Source organism: Amblyraja radiata, chromosome 2 (genome assembly GCF_010909765.2).
Source record: "Amblyraja radiata isolate CabotCenter1 chromosome 2, sAmbRad1.1.pri, whole genome shotgun sequence".
Classification (NCBI taxonomy): Eukaryota; Metazoa; Chordata; class Chondrichthyes; order Rajiformes; family Rajidae; genus Amblyraja; species Amblyraja radiata.
In genome coordinates this window covers 17,528,340-17,549,398 of record NC_045957.1, presented here as the reverse complement: position 1 = coordinate 17,549,398, position 21,059 = coordinate 17,528,340, and the positions used below count along the sequence as shown (strand labels likewise).

At 42.2% G+C, this 21,059-nt stretch overlaps 1 protein-coding gene across 1 annotated transcript in view; it reads left to right on the top strand.

Annotated features, from left to right (window-relative positions):
- The first annotated feature begins 510 nt into the window (after nucleotides 1–510).
- Nucleotides 511–21,059, top strand: part of LOC116984838 (calcium-binding mitochondrial carrier protein Aralar2-like) — an 89,133-nt gene continuing 68,584 nt past the window's right edge. Inside the window, exons 1-3 of the mRNA XM_033039258.1 lie at nucleotides 511–614; nucleotides 3,700–3,753; nucleotides 9,037–9,179. Coding sequence (XP_032895149.1) covers nucleotides 603–614; nucleotides 3,700–3,753; nucleotides 9,037–9,179 — 209 coding nt within the window. The 5' untranslated portion in view covers nucleotides 511–602. The remainder of the gene's footprint in view (nucleotides 615–3,699; nucleotides 3,754–9,036; nucleotides 9,180–21,059) is intronic.

Here is a 21,059-nt window from a genome sequence, read left to right as displayed (position 1 = left end):
TTAAAATCTCAACATTTTGTAACATTGCTACCCACATATAAAACACGCACACACACATTACATATATATTATATACCCGATATATATTTATATATATCCGATATACATATATCCGATATATATATATATATATATATAGATACATATATCCGATATACGTATATCCGATATAGATATATATATATTTGACTGTCCTCTTCCTACCACAGATGCTACTCGACCCGCAAGGGTTGATCCAGTATAACTTTGTTTCATATATATATATATGTTTCATATATATATTTATATATCATATATATATTTTCATATATATATATTCTTACTGCTACTTTTGTTGTTTTGTTGTAGAGGTTGCTTCCTTCCTTTCGCGCTGCCATTGTGTTACCCTTTGTATTCAAATATCCCGCTTTCCTCTTCAAGCCCGAGCCACGATTGTGACGCTCTGCTATAAGATGTTTGATTGTGACGCTCTGCTATAAGATGTTTGATTGTGACGCTCTGCTATAAGATGTTTGATTGTGACGGAACGCGCCACCCCTGCTCTGCTCTATGTCCCGCGCGCTGGTGTCGGGTGGTTTTGAAGCGAGGAGGTCGACTCGAGGATGGCCGCCAAGGTGAGGAGGGAATGGCCGCGGGAAGGCAGGCGCGCTAACAAGCGGGATCGGCTTGGAGGGAGATGTCGAGCTTCCCATCCTCTCCCTGGCTCTCTGCTGTATTTGTTCATGTTGTGTCCTTCCCATTCCCTGGCCTTTGTCCTCGTCTCCAACAGTGGAAGGGATTGAGGGTGACATCCATCCTTTGAGAATGAGCTTCAAAATACAATTCAGTGATTTTCCAGATACCCGCTTTTTGTGATTTTTGTTTTTATGCAAGAAACCAGAATCCTCCACTGTGTCTTTGCCGACTTGGTCAAGCTTGGAAGTGTTTTAGCCGACGGTTTTGTTGAACATGTCAGCTGTTCATAAAGGGGGCCTACTACGTGGTTTTTACAAAATATTAATTGATGAACAGTTGGGTTGAATGCAATCTAAAGCAAGCATCGCCTCTGCTTATATGCGCACATTTCAGGGCCTTTGGTTCGCTGAAACAGTCCACAAATGCCTGGGAAAAAATGTGTTTTTCTTTTAAGTATTATATACGCTTGCAGTGGTTAATTAATTCACATGGGGACGCAAATCTAAATCAAGCAACAGGATAATGTCCTTTCTAACAGGAAAGGAGACATCAAATAATATCCGTCTTCCCCCCCCCCCCCCTAATCTTCATATATAACCCCAGTTATAGAAGTCTTCAAGCATGATTATTGATAGTATGAGCATTTGTTGCGTCAAATGCATTAAACAAGTATGAAGAGTGGAGACATCGCTTACCACGTGGCAGGGTTGGGCAAATACTTGATGGTGCCCGTTTAATTCTCATTCTTGCAGTGATCAAAATATATATTTATGGGCTTTTTTGCAACGTGAAATGGTTGTTGTAATTCCCTATTGCTTAAATTGTAGAATGTGTTAAGTTGCACAGTCAATAGAGTTTTGTTGTCACATGTCCCAAAACAGAACAACGACATTGAAATTACATTCTTACCTGTAGCAGCGCTGTAAACATATTATTCAGGAGACATCATAATAAACATCAAAAAGTTCAATATATTAAAAACAAACAAACATTAGTTAGTTGTGAAATGGAGGTATTTGCATCTTTCATCCTTAACACAATAATTGCACAATAGTGGTCTGATTATTTAACTAGTTCCCATTTAAAGTAGTTCTGTGAGTTTCATTTTTGAAATATTCATCTGGTTAACAGTTTTATACCAGAGCACTATGGTGAGATGTTCTCAGAGGTTGGGATGGAAAGAAAACTAGCTTGTTCAAAATTGTGCTAATGATTGATTTGATAGTGTGCCTACAATATTTGTCAGCAAAATTAAAATTCTGGAAATCTGAAATTAAAAACAGAAAATGTTAGAAATGGTCAGTTTGGGCAGAATCAGCAGAGAGAAAAACAATTAGGAGTTGAAATCTAAATCATAATCAAAATGCTGGAAATCTCAGCAGGATAGGCTGCATTTGTGTGAAGTGAAATTGAGTCGATGCCTTCATCAGTTTATTAGTAGTCAATATGACCTGTGGTATCCCCCGTTATATCAATACACCCCAGAATGGGAGACAGTTACTATCAATAAGGTTTTTTTTAAATAAAAATCTCTAAATCGGGTAGTTTGAAGCATTTTGCATCTTATTTCATCAGTTTCATCAATCAGAAATAGCTGATCTGAAACTTTAATCATGTTGCATGTTTACAATGATTTTTGTTTGTTTCAGATTGCTAGTATTTCAATTGCTGTATCATATGAGACACAAGTTAACTGTTAACCATAGAATCATCAATTAATTATATTTCATTATGCGATATCTCATCTAATATAGTCTGCATGCCTGTTGGTTCCTCAACATACTGATCTAGACAATAATTTCTTCTGCATTCCATAAATTAATCCTCTAAAGTATTAATGATCAAATGGTTTGCATCAGTTGGAAAGTAGATTCATGTCTTCTGTTTCTGAGACTATCCTTGTTAATTGCACCTCAAAGTACCTGATTTATACAGCGTCCTGCCTTACCACTGCTGTTTGAGAGCCTGACTGACTAGTATCAATGTTTTATGCGCCTTTGCTGTTTCTTTGGTCCACGCAAATGTTATGATTTATAAGGCAAAGATCATTCCTTTCTATTGCCTTTATTCCATGCTTTATTTCAGTGCTGCAGTAAAAATTAACTATCCTGGAATGTTTAATTCCACACCTTGGTCTCTGTACATTCAACACAATTATATCGAATTTTTATGTGTACGTATATTTCAGTGCCCAGCTTATAGAACATTTTCAATAATGGCTTTGAACCTAGTAGCCAACCACAAAATGCTTAAAATATAACGACTTACTTAATGTGAGTATTCAATGCCATTGTGGAGATTTATATTTCTGAATAAATTAAATTATCAGCAAAGAAATTGCTGGTTCATAACAATTATCATCTCTTATAGTTAATATTTACTGCATCTTCATTTAGACGATTCTTTTGATGCTGTGTGATAACATTCTCAAATTTTCCATTGTATAGTGTTTTTTTTAATGGATTGCAGTGTGGCAGAAGGAGCTAGCCTTCTGAGAGGCTCTCAGTGAAGAGTAATTTGTAATCCACCCCTTGCTTGCGCTGCAACAGATAAGTCTGAGAATCATAAACAATTAAATTCCAAGAGTTAATTTGGAAACATTTAATTACCGCTCAGTGAATATTTAGGAACAATCTGCATGTTGTTCAGAATCATTGTGTGGAGATATTATGTAACTGTTCAAACCATGGACTTTTCAATGCTAAATTTCCTCTGATTCCTTTTCCCTCTGCACTATTCAGTATTCTCTGATGCTCCCTTTGATCCTTATTACAATGCCTCAGGCTTCTCTACCTTTGGCAGAATCTTGAACTGATTTGTCTTTTCCTCAAACTCCCTCCCTCAAGGCCCCTATATTTAACTTCACCTGTAAAATGCAAAACCCATTCTATTGATTGAACTTTATATAATTTAACCTCTAGTGAAATGTTTTATTAAACTTAGCTGCTGTGTAATTTTGTATGTAACTCAGACATCAACCATGCACTGTTGCTTTGCAATGTAAGTTAAACCTTTATTTTCCAGTTGAGTTTGACCAAGGAAGCAAATCCAGATGAACTTAAAACAATTTTTATAAAGGTACGTGACTTTACAACGAGTTACTTTATATATATATATATATATATAAAACAGCAAATCAGACAGCATCTGAGGAAAGAAAAGCAGTCAACATTTTGAGTCTGCAACCCTTTGTCAGAATTGGGAAACACATAGATGAAATTTGGTTTTTAGTAAGAGAAAGAATGTGAAGAAAAAACAGTTAATGTTTCAGATGAGGTCCCTTCTCTGAAATATTATCAGTTTGTCTTCCCATGAATGCTGCCTGACCTGCTTAGTTTTTACAGCATTTAACATTTTCTGTGGATTTTTTTATTCTGCTCATTTAAGACTAGCCTGACAAACAAGTCCTAATATTAACAACTCACTACACAGGCCAAATAGCTTAATATGCCGAAACCTATCCCCATTAAACTAATTTCGACTCAGTTTATCACACATTCTTTTTGTTTTGTGAAGGCAGATAAATCCCCCGGCCTAATAGTCTTCATCCCAGAGTACTCAAGGATGTGGCCCTAGAAATCGTGGATGCATTGGTGATCATTTTCCAATGTTCTCTAGACTCTGGATCAGTTCCTGTGGAGTGGAAGGTATCTAATGTAACCCCGCTTTTTAAGAAAGGAAGGAGAGGGCAAACGGAATTATAGACCAGTTCTTGAATCAATTATTAAAGATGTCATAGCTGCACATTTGGAAAGCAGTGACAGGATCGGTCAGAGTCAGCATGGATTTATATTCATGCTTGACTAATCTTCCGGAATTTTTTGAGGATGTAACAAGTAGAATGGATAAGGGAAAGTGGTGTATCTAGACTTTCAAAAAGCCTTTGACATGGTCCCACGCAAGAGATTAGTGTGCAAAATTAGAGCACATGGTATTGGAGGAAGGGTATGGACATGGATAGAGAACTGGTTGGCAGACAGGAAGCAAAGAGTAGGAATTAACGGATCCTTTTCATAATGGCAGGCAGTTACTAGTGGGATGCTGCAAGGCTCAGTTATTTACAATATATATTAACGAATTAGACAAGGGAATTAAATGTAACATCTCCAGAGAGTTGTGAATCTGGAATTCTCTGCCACAGAAGGCAGTGGAGGCCAATTCACTGATTTTTTAATGAGAGAAGCTTGGAAATTTTAGTTTAGTTTATAGATACAGCGTGGAATCTGACCATTTGGTTTACCGAGTCCGCAGTGAACAACGATCACCCGTACACTAGTTCTATCCTACATACTAGGGTCAATTTACAGCAGCCAATTATCCTACAAATCTGAACATCTTTGGAATGTGGGAGGAAAACAGAGCACCAGGAGAAAGGCCACGTGTGCAGACTGCACCATAGTCAGGCTCGAACCTGGGTCTCTGGCACTGTAAGGCAGCAACTCAACCACAGTGCTGCCCTTAAATCGCACATAAATGGGTGAGTCATTCGATGCAGCAGTGAGCCACCAACAATCTTTATAGTACATGCCTTTTGCTGTTGGCAAGTTACTGACATTTCTGAAGAGGGATTGATATTTCGCTGGGGAAATGAGAAGATTGGTATTATGGAATTTGAGGAGATTCGGCATGTTGCCGAATTCTCTAACAAACTTTTACAGAATACTGACTGGCTGCACCCATCAACCATCAGGCTCTTGAACGACACTCTCCAACCATGAACTACAATGGATGTTATATAAAGGTTGCACTGTGTACTAGGTTTGTACTATTATGATCTGGTTATCTAGTATGACTGATCATTTATTGTATTATTGTTTATTGTATGTTTGTTGCATTAATGGGTCTGTAAAAGTTGCCGCAAATAATAATTTAATTGCCCTGGTTCTGATACATTTGATATTGAAACCCTTGGCAGTGGTGATCTAGAATCGTGGATAATGAGAAGATATTGAAGCCGATTAATTTACGACTTTTACAAGACATTTGGACAGATATCTGGATAAGAAGCGTTTTGAGGGCTATAGGCCAAATATAGGCAAATGGGACTAGCCCAGTTTGCAAACTTGTTCACCATGGGCAAGGTGGGCTGAAAGATCAATTTATTGCTTTATATATCTCTGTGACTGTAATGATCTCATGCAAGTGAGTTAGCTAGATATCTAAAAAAATGTTCTATACCCTGAAGATGTGATTCATGGGATTTCTATACCCAAGAGGACTGCAGAGGCTGTCAGTGAGTAGGTTCATGGCAGGGATCAATAGATTTCCAAACAAAAGTAGAATTCAAGAATACTGGGTTGTACAGGAAAATGGGTAATGACCTTACTGACCGCAAATGATGTGACCTTCTCATAGGAGCCTACTGGGCATCGGTGTTATAAAGTCATAGAGTTGTACAATACACAAGCAGGTCCTTCAGTCCACCATGTCAGTGCCAACCATCTATACTAATCCACTTACTGCCTGATCCGCTGAGGTACTTGTGCACTCTGTGTCTATCTTTGATATAAACCAGCATCTCCAGTTCTTTGTTTCTATCATGTCACCTCTCAGTCTCCTTCACTCCTGGGAAAATACACCTAACCTGCCCTATTTCTCCTGATAATGCAAGCCGTTCAATTTGGGTAATCCCGGAGAATCTCTTCAGCACGTTTGTTGTCTTAACCATGTCCTTACTGGTGGTGACCAAAACTACATACAATACCCCAAGTGAGGCCCAATGTTTGTACATGTAGCATAACATCCCAACCCTTGTACTCTGTGCCTCAGACGATGAAAACAAGCATGTCCAATGCTTCTTCAGCAGCTCATCTGCCTGTGTTTCAGGGAACTATGCAACTTGTACCCCAACATCTTTCTGTTCAATAACACTGCCCAGGGCACAGCTGTTCACTGTGCATACCATGCCCTGGTTTAAATTCCAAAAATGCATCACTTTGCACATGTCTGAGTTAAATATAATTTGCCTAATGCCATTCAAATAAATCTTTCCCAATTCAGGTCTTTGACCTGCAAATCAGTCGTATCTTTTCCCGTAAATAACGTGAACCTGATATAATTATGGTCATTGGTCCCAAAGTGCTCCCGCACTGATACATCAACTACTTCCCAGCCTAAATTCCTGGCAGGAGATCAAGTGTTGCCTCTTCTCTAGTAGAATCATCTACAAATAGCTTCAGAAAACGTTCCTGGACACATTTAAAAGAATCTGCCCATCAAATCTTTGAGCACTAAGGTAGTCCCAGTCCACATTAGGAAAGTTAAAATCATCTGCAATTTCAACCCTATTATTCTGACACAGCTGTGATTCCTCTACATATTTGCTCCTCTCATTTCCATTGACTGTTTGGGTCGGTGCTATCTCATCAAAATGATTATCCTTTTCTTATGTCTGAATTCTACCTATGTGCCCTTGCTGGGTTATTTCTCCACCATATCCTCTCTAAGTACTGCCATGATATTCTCTCCCTCCCTTTTTAACTCCACCTCTGTCACATTGGAAACATTGATACTTGGAACATTGAGCTGCTTCCTGGCCATCCCTTGACCATGTTTCTGTAATAACTATAGAATCACAATCTCATCTGTTGATCTATGCTCAGTTTATCTGCCTTGTGTGACTTCTTGTCTTTAAGCAATGTTAGGGATTTTAGTGTGGAGGAGGACACTGTCTTGGTTGACTTTTCGGTGAATTGAGATAACTGTATTTTTGTGCTGTCCTCAAATCTCTGGAGCTATTGAAGGTCTCAGAAAGATATAAGAAGCAGGGATCACTGCTGCCTGGTAAGCCATGAGTTTTGTAATTAAATCCGAGGCTTTAAGGGCCGGTCCCACCAGCATGCGCCTGCATGCGGCGAGCGCGATCAAACCGGAAGTGGGGGCCGCGCGGAGGTCGAGTGAGTGACGTGAAGTTTGAGCGTTCGCGCGAGTTCGCGCGTGACGTACGAAGTCGAGACGTGCGTATTGCGTCAAGATGCTGCGCATGCATGTCGAGGCGGTGCGTACGGCGTCGAGGCGGCTGCGGTCTGGCAGGCCGTTGCCGCGCGGAATTTTTGAACATGGTCAGTTTTTCGGAGCCCAACTCTCGGGACCAGCTCCGCACAACTCCATACGGCTCCGGCGATCGAAGTGGGACCGGCCCCGTGAGGCCGTACGGCTCAAGCGACCACGTTAGGTCGCACTTGCCGCATGGAGTTGCATGCTCGTGGGACAGGCCTTTTGAATTTCAAATCGGCTTTTCCTGCTGTCACATTGAAGATGGTAGTCTAAGCACTACTAAGTCTTTGTTTGTAACAGGAAATGTGTTGAACTGTTGTACAAACCAGAAATCCACAGAGCATTAATCAAATCTGCTAAGCATATATCACACCAAGGACAACAATAAAATTGCAGGCATTTAGTTTTAATAGAAATCTTGTCCTAACAGTACGAACTAGATAATTGTATTTCTGAGCATTTAAACTTACAAAAGGAAGTAAAAGAAAGAATGCTAATTAGCATTATTGATAAATAAATGGCAAAAATTGTTTGATGAAGAAAAAATATGTAGAAATTACTGATGTGAATTTTAGATATTTTCACATGCTAGATTTTCATGCTAGAATACAATAGAGCAAAGGGGAAGATACAAAGGAATGCAGAATATAGATCTCAGCATTTAGGTTTAGTTTTCAGATCACCCATTCATACTAGTTCAATATTATCCCACTTTCACTTCCACTCTTTATACACTGGGGCTAATTTATGGAGGTCAATTGCCCTGCAAACTCACACGTCTTTTGAATTTGGGAGGAAAACCAAACACCTGGAGGAAACCCACGCGATCATAGGGAGAATATGCAAATTCCACACAGACAGCACCTGAGGTCAGCAATGAACCTGGGTCTCTGGCACTGTGAGCCAGCAGCTCTATCAGCTGCACCACTATGCCGCATTTTGTAGAGCATCAGTTTTATACACAATGCCCAATGTCCGCAAATGGGTGAGGAGATTCGGAGAGTACCCTAGCTTATGCTGTGAAGACTGTATAGTAGCACAGTAGACTAAATATAAATTCAAATTGAATTTAAATCCAAGTAATTAAATAACCTGCAATTTAAAAACAAAACAAATTTTAATAAAAAACTACAGGAGTGTCATAAATTGAAAATCTGTTGTGTTTACCTAGTATGGCTTGCATGTAACTCCAGACTTATCAAGATGGTATATTCTTAACATTTGCTTAGTCCAGAGATATTTATTTAAATCATATTTATTTAAGGGCAATAAATGCTGCCATTCCACCAATATTTACAATATATCTCTGCACCAACAAATAAATAACCAAAACAGACTGATTCAATATTTTTTTGCTCCTTTCAGTATGCAACAGTTGAGAAGAATGGGGAGCGCCTTATGTCTTCTGAAGACTTTGTGAAAAGATTCTTGAACTTGCGAAATGGAATGGAAGACAATCCCGAGACAGTGAAGTTGCTTGCAGGTGCTGTTAATCAATCAAAAACTGGGTAAGTTTTTCATACCCAGATAATATTCATCTAAATGGTTTTGTTTTAATCACCCTGCTATAGGAAAGATGCCATTAAACTGGAAAGCATGCAGAGAAGATTTACAACGGTGTTGCTAGGAGTTGAAGGCCTTGGCTATAGGCAGAGGTTGACAGGCTAGAACTTTATTCCTTGGAGTGCAGGAAGCTGGTGGGTGATCTTGTAGAAGTGTATAAACTCATGAGGTATATAGATAGATAGGATGAATGCACTGAGTTTTTTTTGCCGGATAGGTAAGTCAAGTACATAGCTTTAACGTGAGAGGGGAATGATTCAATAGCAATCTGAGGGGCAACTTTTTCACACAGAAGGTGGGGGCTAAACGGAACGAGTTGCTAGAGGAAATAGTTGAAACGGGTATAGTAACAACATTTAAAAGCCCATTTTTCATTACTCTGCCTCTTCTGACCAGCTCTGTGCAGTCCTCAATCCTGGGGATGTGCTCTTTAGCCACTGCCTTTAAATCAGAAGGAGGAGCATAGCCAGCTGGTCAGATTTCCCTAAGTGAGGGTGAGAGATGGAGTCTTAAATAATGTTATTGAGGGATTGTAGTGTGAGGTTATATGGGTGGAGCTGAGAAATAAAAAGGGGATGATCACCTAAAAAAAATCCTAACAGTGCCTTCACTTTCTTTTATATACAGTGTCTTCCATAATGTTTGGGACAAAGACCCATCATTTATTTATGTGCCTGTACTCCACAATTTGAGATTTGTAATAGAAAATAAATCACATGTGGTTAAAGTGCACACTGTCAGATCTTATTAAAGGGTATTTTTTATACATTTTGGTTTCACCATGTAGAAATTACAGCAGTGTTTCTACATAGCCCCCCCAGTTCAGGGCACCATAATGTTTGGGACACAACAATGTCATGTAAATGAAAGTAGTCATGTTTAGTATTTTGCTGCATATTCTTTTAAGTACTTCTTGGCAAATTGTATCCTGGCCATCCTATTTTTGCAGCTAACCAGTGGTTTGTATCTTGCAGTGTAGCCTCTGTATTTCTGTTCATGAAATCTTCTGCTGATGGTGGTCATTGACAAATCCACACCTGACTCCTGAAGAGTGTTTCTGATCTGTCGGACAGGTGTTTGGGGGCTTTTCTTTATTAGGCATCAGCTGTGGAGGTCTTCCTTGGCCTGCCAGTCCCTTTGCGATTAGTAAGCTCACCAGTGCTCTCTTTCTTAATGATGTTCCAAACAGTTGACTTTGGTAAGCCTAAGGATTGGCTGATGTCTAACAGTTTTATTCTTGTTTCTTAGTCTCATAATGTCTTCTTTGACTTTAATTTGCACAACATTGGTCCCCATGGTGATAAACAGCAATAAAAGTTTCCAAAGGTGATGGAAAGACTGGAGGAAAGACGAGGTGCTGAGAGCTCTCTTATACCTGCATTGAGGAGGCAATTAACACACCTGAACAATTGCAAATGCCTGTGAAGCCATGTGTCCCAAACATTATGGTGCCCTGAAATGGGGGGACGATGTATAAACACAGTTGTAATATCTACATGGTGAAACCAAAATGTATTAAAATACCGTTTAATAAAATCTGACATGTGATTGAGCACAGGTGATTTTTTTTTTATAATTACAAATCTCAAATTGTGGAGTACAGAGGCAAATAAATAAATGACTGGTCTTTGTCCCAAACATTATGGAGGGCATTGTATTTCTCTCTACATCTTAAACGTTCTGCTAGCTTTCACCTATATTCTGCTCCTCCACTGTCTGAATTGGTGTTATGGTTGTCTGATATACAACCCAGGATGAGCAGGAATACTTTTACAAGTCAACTCGTCAAGTCAAAGGTACACAAAATTGCTGGGGAAACTCAGCGGGTGCAGCAGCATCTATGGAGCGAAGGAAATAGGCGACGTTTCGGGCCGAAACCCTTCTTCAGACTGATGGGGGGTGGGGAAAGAAAGAAGGAAAAGGGGAGGAGGAGGAGGAGCCCGAGGGCGGGCGGATGGGAGGAGACAGCTAGAGGGTTAAGGAAGGGGAGGAGACAGCACGGGCTAGCCAACTAGTTTCTGGGCTAGCCACTGAGTTTCCCCAGCAATTTTGTGTACCTTCGATATTCCAGCATCTGCAGTTCCCTTTTGAACACTCAAGTCAAGTCAAGTCAGGTTTATTTGTCACATACACATACAAGATGTGCAGTGAAATAAAAATGGCAATGCCTGCGGATTGTGCAAAAAAACTACAGAACAGAATAGAACAGAATCAGTAATTACATATTAGAAAAATATGTAATAGTCCCTGGTGAGATAAGAGTTTACAGTCCTAATGGCCTGTGGGAAGAAACTCCATCTCATCCTCTCTGTTTTCACAGCAAAACAGCACAGGCGTTTGCCTGACCGTAGCAGTTGGAACAGACCATTGCTGAGGTGGTAGGGGTCTCTCATAATGTTGCTGACTCTGGATCTGCATCTACTGATGTATAGGTCCTGCAGGGGGGCAAGTTTATTTCCCATAGTGCGTTTGGCCGAACACACTACTCTCTGCAAAGCCTTCTTGTCCTAGGCAGAGCAGTTCCCAAACCAGATTGTGATGTTGCCGGACAAGATGCCGGACAGCTAAATATTAGGAAGCTCAAAGATATTGTTTTTATTTCCTTTTCCCTGGTACTATACATCACTGGCACATCTTGATAACAGGGATCGGCCTATTTATGGGCTATAGCTCCACTTCCAACACCATGATTCCCAACTAAAGTAATCTCCAAACTCAAGACCTTGGAGCCTAAACTGCAACTGAATCCTCAACTCCCTGACGCTCAGACCACAATCATTGAAGAGGTGACAAAATATCCTCCCCAACAATTCCCGACACCAGTGCCCCGCAAAGGTGTGTTCTCAGCTCTGTATTATACTCCCTATACACTTATCACTGCAACCAAATTCTGCATTTGCTCCATTTACAGGATACCACTTAGAATGGAGATGAGTAGAATATCCTAATTTTGAATAATATTTTGTATTGAGTTATAAGGAGCTACTGTGAAATGACAGCTTAGACATGATTTTGATAGTAAATTGCTTTGATGAACAATGTGCTAATAACATTCATCAGCAGAGTAGCTGGGCTTTAGTACAAATCCAAATCTAGTTTCAGTCACAGAACTTGGCAACAAGGCTGCTGAGAATAAATGTAAAAAAGCAGATTCCAATCATAGAATGCAGCTTCTGGGGCACACAAACAGCTGGAATTGATTATCGAAGTTTCAACTTACAATCTACCTCCACAAATGAATCCACTCCTTCATGTTGGGAGAAAGTGTATGTATTTTTCCCACTGGTTTGATAGAGTGCCACCAGCAACGTCCACATCAAGGGTCAGCATGGTCTTCACCTATACACCTGTGCATTGCAATAAACAAATTGGGAATGTGCTTGAGGTCAGATACTGACAAATCTGTTCCCCTACCCTTTTGCTGGACTTAGCACCGTATTCTAAAGGAGGGCGGGGGGGAATGGGGAATCCATAGTGACTAACTCAATTTACTACTTTGCTGGACACACATATGTAGTGTGAGCACTTGTGATTGATATAATGTTTTGTCTTGTTAAGTTAATAAGAGTTTTAAAAATAATTTATTTATTGCAATAATTCAAATCTATATTAACTGTTTTACATATTTCTCATGGATAGAGACATTTAGAAACTACTAGACTAAGTGGGACCCGTTGGGTCCCAGCTTCACACGGGAGGGCTGGTTCCCCCCAACGCAATATTCCACCTCTCCACCAATTCCAATATTGGTGGCCAGTGGGGGGGGGGGGGGGGGGGGCTTTCTGGAGCGCTAGTATGGGTGTTGTGGGCTGAAAGGACTGGTTTCCAAGGCTAGTATGGACATTGTAGGACAAATGGATTCTCAGTCACTCAAGCCTGGTGTACTGGTAGCTCACTCACTCAAGGTTGGCTGGCAGCTGACTCACGGCTATTACTTGAAATTCCATTTCAAGCAAGGTGAAAGGCCACCAAATTCAAGTGCCGTTTCATGCCAGTTCAAGCAGGGTGCAAGGCCACCAAATTCAAGTGCAGTTTCATGCCACTTTAAGCAGGGTGCAAGGCCACCAAATTCAAGTGCAGTTTCATGCCAGTTCAAGTAGAGTGTAAGGCCACCAAATTCAAGTGCAGTTTCATGCCAGTTCAAGCTGGGTGCAAGGACACTAAATTCAAGTGCAGTTTCATACCAGTTCAAGCAGGGTGCAAGGCCACCAAATTCAAGTGGGAGTTGTGTGGAGTTGTGCGGGGCTGGTCCCGACATCGCGCGGAGCACCGAAAAACTGACACTGTCCAAAAATTCCGTGCGACAACGGCCTGTCGGCCCGCAACCGCATTGAGGCCGTACGCAGCGCCTCGACGGGCGTACGCAGCAACTCGATGCCGTACATAGCGTCTTGACGGCATACGCCTAGCGTGTGTCGTTGCGCGATGACGTCACCGTCCCGACGCCGTGCGACGTCCAAATTCAGTCGGCCCGCCTCCTGCCCAGCTGATTGGTGAGTATGATGTCGGGACCAGACCCGCACAATTCCAGACGGCTCCGCGGTTGGAAGTGGGACCCGCCCCGCGAGGCCGTACGCCTCAAGCCACCACGTTTGGTCGCGCTAGACGCATGCAATCGCATGCTGGTGGGACAGACCCTTTAGGCATTAATTATGTGTCCGAGTCCTAAATATTGTCCGTCACGCTTGGGAACAGTCACACGTATCTTTGCCAGACACCCAGAATCTAGGATCGTCTGTTCTTCAGGAACATTGGACTCCAGCTTCGAGTGATGCCAGTGCCGTCCCCGCTCCCTGGCTTGGAATCGACAAAGTAGGCCTTCGCTGGCTTTGGCCTCTCTGGCAGCTGTTGAGGTTCTTCACTGCTGTAAATAGGGCGCATTACCATACATCTGATTTGTCAGTTCCAGTTTCTATCATCTGACCACCACCCATCTCCAAATTGTTGTATATGTTATTAGCATTTCCTTCACAGCTTTTGCTCCTGATAGTTGGTGACCTTGAATTTGTGTAGTGTGGCATCCAAGGTCATCATCTTTCTGCATTATTATTGTCTTATTACTGTCACCTCCTTTGAATCCCTGTTTCACTTCCCCCTTAAAGATGCAATATCTTTTTTCATGATTAGCTTATTTCCACTCATCAACCTCCTACTGGAGGGTAGCCAATGTAACCCCACATTTTAAGAAAGGAGGGAGAGAGAAAACAGGGAATGATAGGCCAGTTAGCCTTACATGAGTAGAGAACATGCTTGAGTCGATTGTTAAAGATGTTATAGCAGCGCATTTGGAAAGCAGTGACAGGATCGGTCAAAGTCAGCATGGATTTATGAAGGGGAAATCATGCTTGACTAATCTGGAATTTTTTGAGGATGTAACAAGAGAATGGATAAGGGAGAGCCAGTGGATGTGGTGTATCTGGACTTACAAAAGGCCTTTGACAAGGTCCCACGCAGGAGATTAGAGTGCAAAATTAGAGCACATGGTTATGGGGGTAGGGTATGGACATGGATAGAGAACTGGTTGGCAGACAGGAAGCAAAAAGTAGGAATTAATGGGTCCTTTTCAGAATGGCAGGCAGTGACTAGTGGGGTGCCGCAAGGCTCGGTGCTGGGACCCCAGTTATCTTCTATCTTCTATATTACTAAAACTCTGTTCTTGACCGCTTTTGGCGATCTGTGCTGCGATTTCCGAGAGAACGCCGCCACCTACGGCCGTCATTTTTGGCCACCTCGCTCAGAGCCCCCCTCCGCCGCATGTGTGCCGAGGATTTTTCCAGCCGATGAAACATGACAGAGATATTAATGATTTTACAAAATTCCCCATTCTCTCGGAGGGACTATAAAACCAGGAAGTGGTGTGCCTCACACACTTCAAGATGGAGGAAGGCAGAGGGTCACGTTTCTCTGAGCTGTGAATAACACTGAACACATGTCTACTCAAATGTAAGTGCCCTTAGTGGTTCTAAAATGCTTGCAGAATGTGTCTATTGGTTCTAAAGCTTACAAAAAAAAGTGTCTATTGGTTCTAAAGCTTGCAAAAAAATGTCTATTGGTTCTAAAGCTTGCAAAAAATGTCTATTGGTTCTAAAGCTTGCAAAAAATGTCTATTGGTTCTAAAGCTTTCAAAAAATGTCTATTGGTTCTAAAGCTTGCAAAAAAATGTCTATTGGTTCTAAAGCTTGCAAAAAATGTCTTGGTTCTAAAGCTTGCAAAACATGTCTATTGGTTCTAAAGCTTGCAAAAAATGTCTACTGGTTCTAAAGCTTGCAAAAAAATGACTTGGTTCTAAAGCTTGCAAAAAAATGACTATTGGTTCTAAAGCTTGCAAAAAAGTCTATTGGTTCTAAAGCTTGCAAAAAAAATGACTATTGGTTCTAAAATGGTTCATACTAGCGCTCCAGAAAGCCCCACCCCCCCCCCCCCCCCCACTCCCCTGGTTGGCTTGGCTTGGGTGTGTCTTGAAATTGAAAGGCACTACTTACTGCAAATGGTGGCATGAAGTTGAAAGGCACTACTTACTGCAAATGGTGGCTTGGGAGCTTTGGCTTGAAGTTGAAAGGCACTACTTACTGCAAATGGTGGCTTGGTTGCTTTGGCTTGAAGTTGAAAGGCACTACTTACTGCAAATAGTGGCTTGGGTGTGGCTTGAAGTTGAAAGACATCACTTACTGCAAATGGTGGCATGAAGTTAAAAGGCACTATTTACTGCAAATGGTGGATTGGTTGCTTTGGCTTGAAGTTGAAAGGCACTACTTACTGCAAATGGTGGCTTGGTTGCTTTGGCTTGACGTTGAAAGGCACTACTTACTGCAAATAGTGGCTTGGGTGTGGCTTGAAGTTGAAAGACATCACTTACTGCAAATGGTGGCATGAAGTTAAAAGGCACTATTTACTGCAAATGGTTGATTGGTTGCTTTGGCTTGAAGTTGAAAGGCACTACTTACTGCAAATGGTGGCTTGGTTGCTTTGGCTTGAAGTTGAAAGGCACTACTTCCTACAAATTATGGTTTGGGTGTGTCTTGAAGTTGAAAGGCACTACTTACTGCAAATGGTGGCTTGGGTGCTTTGGCTTGCAGTTGAAAGGCACTACTTACTGCAAATGGTGGCATGAAGTTGAAAGGCACTACTTACTGCAAATGGTGGCTTGGGTGCTTTGGCTTGCAGTTGAAAGGCAGTACTTACTGCAAATGGTGGCTTGGGTGCAATGGCTTGAAGTTGAAAGGCATTACTTACTGCAAATGGTGGCATGAGTTTGAAAGCACTACTTACTGCAAATGGTGGCTTGGGAGCTTTGGCTTGAAGTTGAAAGGCACTATTACTGCAAATGGTGGCTTGGTTGCTTTGGCTTGAATTTGAAAGGCACTACTTACTGCAAATGGTGGCTTGGTTGCTTTGGCTTGAAGTTGAAAGGCACTACTTATTGCAAATGGTGACTTGGGAGCTTTGACTTGAAGTTGAAAGTCACTACTTCCTGCAAATTATGACTTGGGTGTGTCTTGAAGTTGAAAGGCACTACTTACTGCAAATGGGGTGCGTGGGTGCATTGGCTTAAAGTTGAAAGGCACTACTTACTGCAAATGGTGGCTTGGGTGTGGCTTGAAGTTGAAAGGCACTACTTACTGCAAATGGTGGCTTGGTTGCTTTGGCTTGAAGTTGAAAGGCACTACTTACTGCAAATGGTGGCTTGGGAGCTTTGGCTTGAAGTAGAAAAGGCACTACTTACTGCAAGTGGCAGCTTGGGTGCTTTGGCTTGAAGTTGAAAGGCACTACTTACTGCAAATGATGGCATGAGGTTGACAGGGACTACTTACTGCAAATGGTGGCTTGGGTGCATTGGCTTGAAGTTGAAAGGCACTATTTACTGCTAATGGTGGCTTGGTTGCTTTGACAAAGTTGAAAGGCACCTCTTACTGCTAATGGTGGCTTGGGTGTGGTTTGAAGTTGAAAGCCACTACTTACTGCAAGATGGAGCCACTCAGTCTCTGCAAGATGGAGGAGGGAGAGGTCACGACTCGCTGTCTTTAGTGGCTTTGCACCCTACTTCAAATGGTATGAAACTGCACTTGAATTTGGTGGCCTTGCACCCTGCTAGAAGTGATAAGAAACTGCACTTGAATTTGGTGGCCTTATACCCTGCTTGAAATAGAATTTCAAGGATTAGCCGTGAGTCAACTACCAGCCCACCAGCCGTGAGTGAGTGAGTTGCCAGCACAACAGGCTTGATTGACTGAGACGCCAGCCCAAGAATCCATTTGGCGCACAATTTGCATACTAGCCCTCTGGAAACCAGTCCCTTCAGCCCACAACACCCATACTAGCGCTCCAGAAAGCCCCCCCCCCCCCCCCACCAACTGGCCACCAATATTAGAATTGGTGGAGAGGTGGAATATTGCGTTGGATGACCAGCCCTCCTGTGTGATGCTGGGACCCAACGGGTCCCACTTAGTCTAGTTTACAATAAATATTAACGATTTAGACGAGGGGATTAAATGTGACAACTCCAAGTTTGCCGATAGCGCAAAGCTGGGTGGCTGTGTGAGCTGTGAGGAAGATGCTATGATGCTACAGGGTGACTTGGAAAGGTTGGGTGAGTAGGCAGATGCATGGCAGATACAGTATAATGTGGATAAATGTGAGTTTATCCACTTTGGTGGCAAGAACAGGAAGGCAGACTATTATCTGAATGGTGTCAGATTAGAAAAATGGGAGATGCAACGAGACCTGGGTGTGCTTGTACATCGGTCGCTGAAAGTAAGCATGCAGGTACAGGAGGCAATGAAGAAAGCTAATGGCATGTTGGCCTTCATTGCGAGATGATTTGATTTTAGGAGCAAGGAGGTCATACTGCAGTTGTACAGGGCCCTGGTGAGACCGTACCTGGAGTATTGTGAGCAATTCTGGTCTAATTTGAGGAGGGACATTATTGCTATTGAGGGAGTGTGGCGTAGGTTCAACAGGTTAATTCCCAGGATGGCGGGACTGACATATGATGAAGGAATGGGTCGACTGGGTTGTATTCACTGGAATTTAGAAGGATGAGAGGGTATCATATAGTAACATAAAATTCTTAAAGGATTGGACAGGCAAGATGCAGGAAAATTGCTCCCGGTGTTGAGGGAGTCCAGAACCAGGGGTTACAATTTAAAACTAAGGGGTAGACCATTTCGGACTGAGATGAGGAAAAACTTCTTGACCCAGAGAGTTGTGAATCTGTGGAATTCTCTACCACAGAAGGCAGTGGAGGCCAATTCACTGGATGTTTTCAAGAGAGAGTTAGATTTAGCTCTTAGGGCTAAAGGAAATCAACCAGGGGCGCCGGCAGCCTGTTCGTTTTTTTTTTCTTTTTGTTATTTTTTATTGTGTTCAAAGTTTGTTTTAATGTTCTTCGGTATGTTTTATGTGTGGGGAGGGGGGAGGGGATCGGGGGAAACTTTTTTTCAAATTCCTACCTTCCCGGAGATGTGATCATTCTTCGGATCACATTCTCCTGGCTCTGCGGCCTACCATCGGTGGAGCTGGAGGCCTCCTCGGACTGTCGTGAGCCCCATTGCTGAACATCGGAGCAGATCCCTTGCCTGGGATCGCTCCCACCTTGATCACCGTGGACTTACCATCAAGGGCTCGCAGTCTCGGGAGAGGCTAATCGGGAGCTCCAATGCCGTGGAAGGCTCGAACAGCCCCGGGACGCGAGGTTCGATTGCCCAGCGTGGGGAACTGACATTCCCCTGATGCAGGAGCTGAACGCCTCGATGTGGAGGGCCCGCATGCCGCCGGCTACGGGAGTCAAGTTCGTCCCGTCAACGGAGGGCTCGAGGCCCCCGACCGAGGAAGAAGCCTTTCATCACAGTGAGGAATGTGTAGGAGTCACTGTGGTGGATGTTCATGTTAAAATGTGTTTTTGAGTGATTTGTTGCTTTTAATTATGTGACTGACATGGCCAATAAAATTCCTCGTATTTTGCAATACATACTTGGCGAATAATGTGTGATTCTGATTCTGATTTTGATTCTGATGATCATATTGAATGGCGGTGCTGGCTCGAAGGGCCGAATGGTCTACTCCTGCTCCTATTTTTCTATGTTTCCTATTTCCTAAACAACTTTTCCAGAATGCCTAAATTGCCACATGATTATCTTTCAGGATGTTCTCATATCTGATTCCTAACCTTCGACCATCAAAAGCATATTTTCCCAGATTTGGTGTCAGCTAAGTGATTGCTTACATACTAGCAATGCACCTGTAATACTTCTGTGCAAATTTCCAAAACATGTACAGCATAGCTGTGCTTGACTTGAATTTTAGTGATATCAGGAGATGTAGAGTCAGTATGGATAGAACTGAGGAATTGTAAGGCTAAAAAGACCCTAATGGGACATCTACAAGCCCACAAACAGTAGCCTCGATACAGGGTGCAAGTTGAATCAAGAGTTTAAATTGGCATGTCGTAAAGGTAATGCTACGGTTGTTATGAGAGATTTCAACATGCAGGTAGACTGGGAAAATCAGGTTGATACTGGAACCCAAGAAGGGGAGTTTGTGGAGTACCTCCGTGATGGATTCTTAAAGCAGCTTGTACTGGAGCCTACCAGGGAGGACAATTCTGGATTTAGTGTTGTGTAATTAACTGGATTTGATAAGGGAACTCAAGGTAAAGGAGCCATTAGGAGGTAGTGACCATAATAAGATACGTTTTAATCCACAATTTGAGAGAAGATTAAAACGGAGGTGTCAGTATTACAGTTGAACAAAGGGGAATATGGAGCCATGAGGAAGGCGCAAGCCAAAGTTGACTGGAAAGATACCCTGTGTTCAAGAAGGAACTGCAGATGCTGGAAAATCGAAGGTACACAAAAAAGCTGGAGAAACTCAGCGGGTGCAGCAGCATCTATGGAGCGAAGGAAACAGGCAACGTTTCGGGCCGAAACCCTTCTTCAGACTGATACCCTAGCAGGGATGACAATGGAAAAACAATGGCAGGTATTTCTGGGAATAATACAGAAGGTGCAGGATCAGTTCATTCCAACAAGGAAGAAAGATTCCAAGGGGAGTAATGGTCGACCGTGGCTGACAAGGGAAGTCAGGGACAGTATAAAAATAAAAGAGAAGTAGCATAACATAGCAAAGATGAGCGGGAAGCCAGAGGATTGGGTAACTTTTAAAGAGCAACAGAAGATAACTAAAAAGACAATACGGGGACTTCCGGTGGCGCTATGGAGTAGGAGAGACTCGCGCCAACTAGCTCCGTGAAAAAAACGAAAAAACGGGAGGAAAAGACAGATCCTACCTGCAGAAAACGGGACCGATTGTTTTGTACTAAGCCCGTGACGTCATCAGGCGCGCGACACCGGCAGTATGTCGACTCAACATACTCCCCCCCCCCCACAAGGCAAAAAACGGCAAGTCTAAAGAGGTAGGCCCAACTGAAGCCTCGGCCTCAGGTTTAACAGCATCCCGAGAAGACATCTCAAAGAAGAAGAAAAAGACTGAGATGGAAGAATTAAAAACGTTCCTTAAGGAGGAACTTAAAAATCTTAGACAGAACTTTCAAGAGGTTAAAGAGGAGCTAGCATCTTTAAAAAAAGAAATGCAAGAACAAATTAAAGAAGAGGTCACAGAGATTGTACACGAAGTCCTTGAAGACTGGAAATTAGAAATGGAAAGAAATATGACTCAAAATGTTGAAGAAGTAAATGGAAAACTGAATAAGATGGAATCCAGATTTGATTCTAAACTTGAACCTATTCTCCTGACATTAGACCAACACTACAAGATTGTAAAAGAACTTGAGGAACTTGCTGAGACAAGCACCGCAACTACAAAACAAC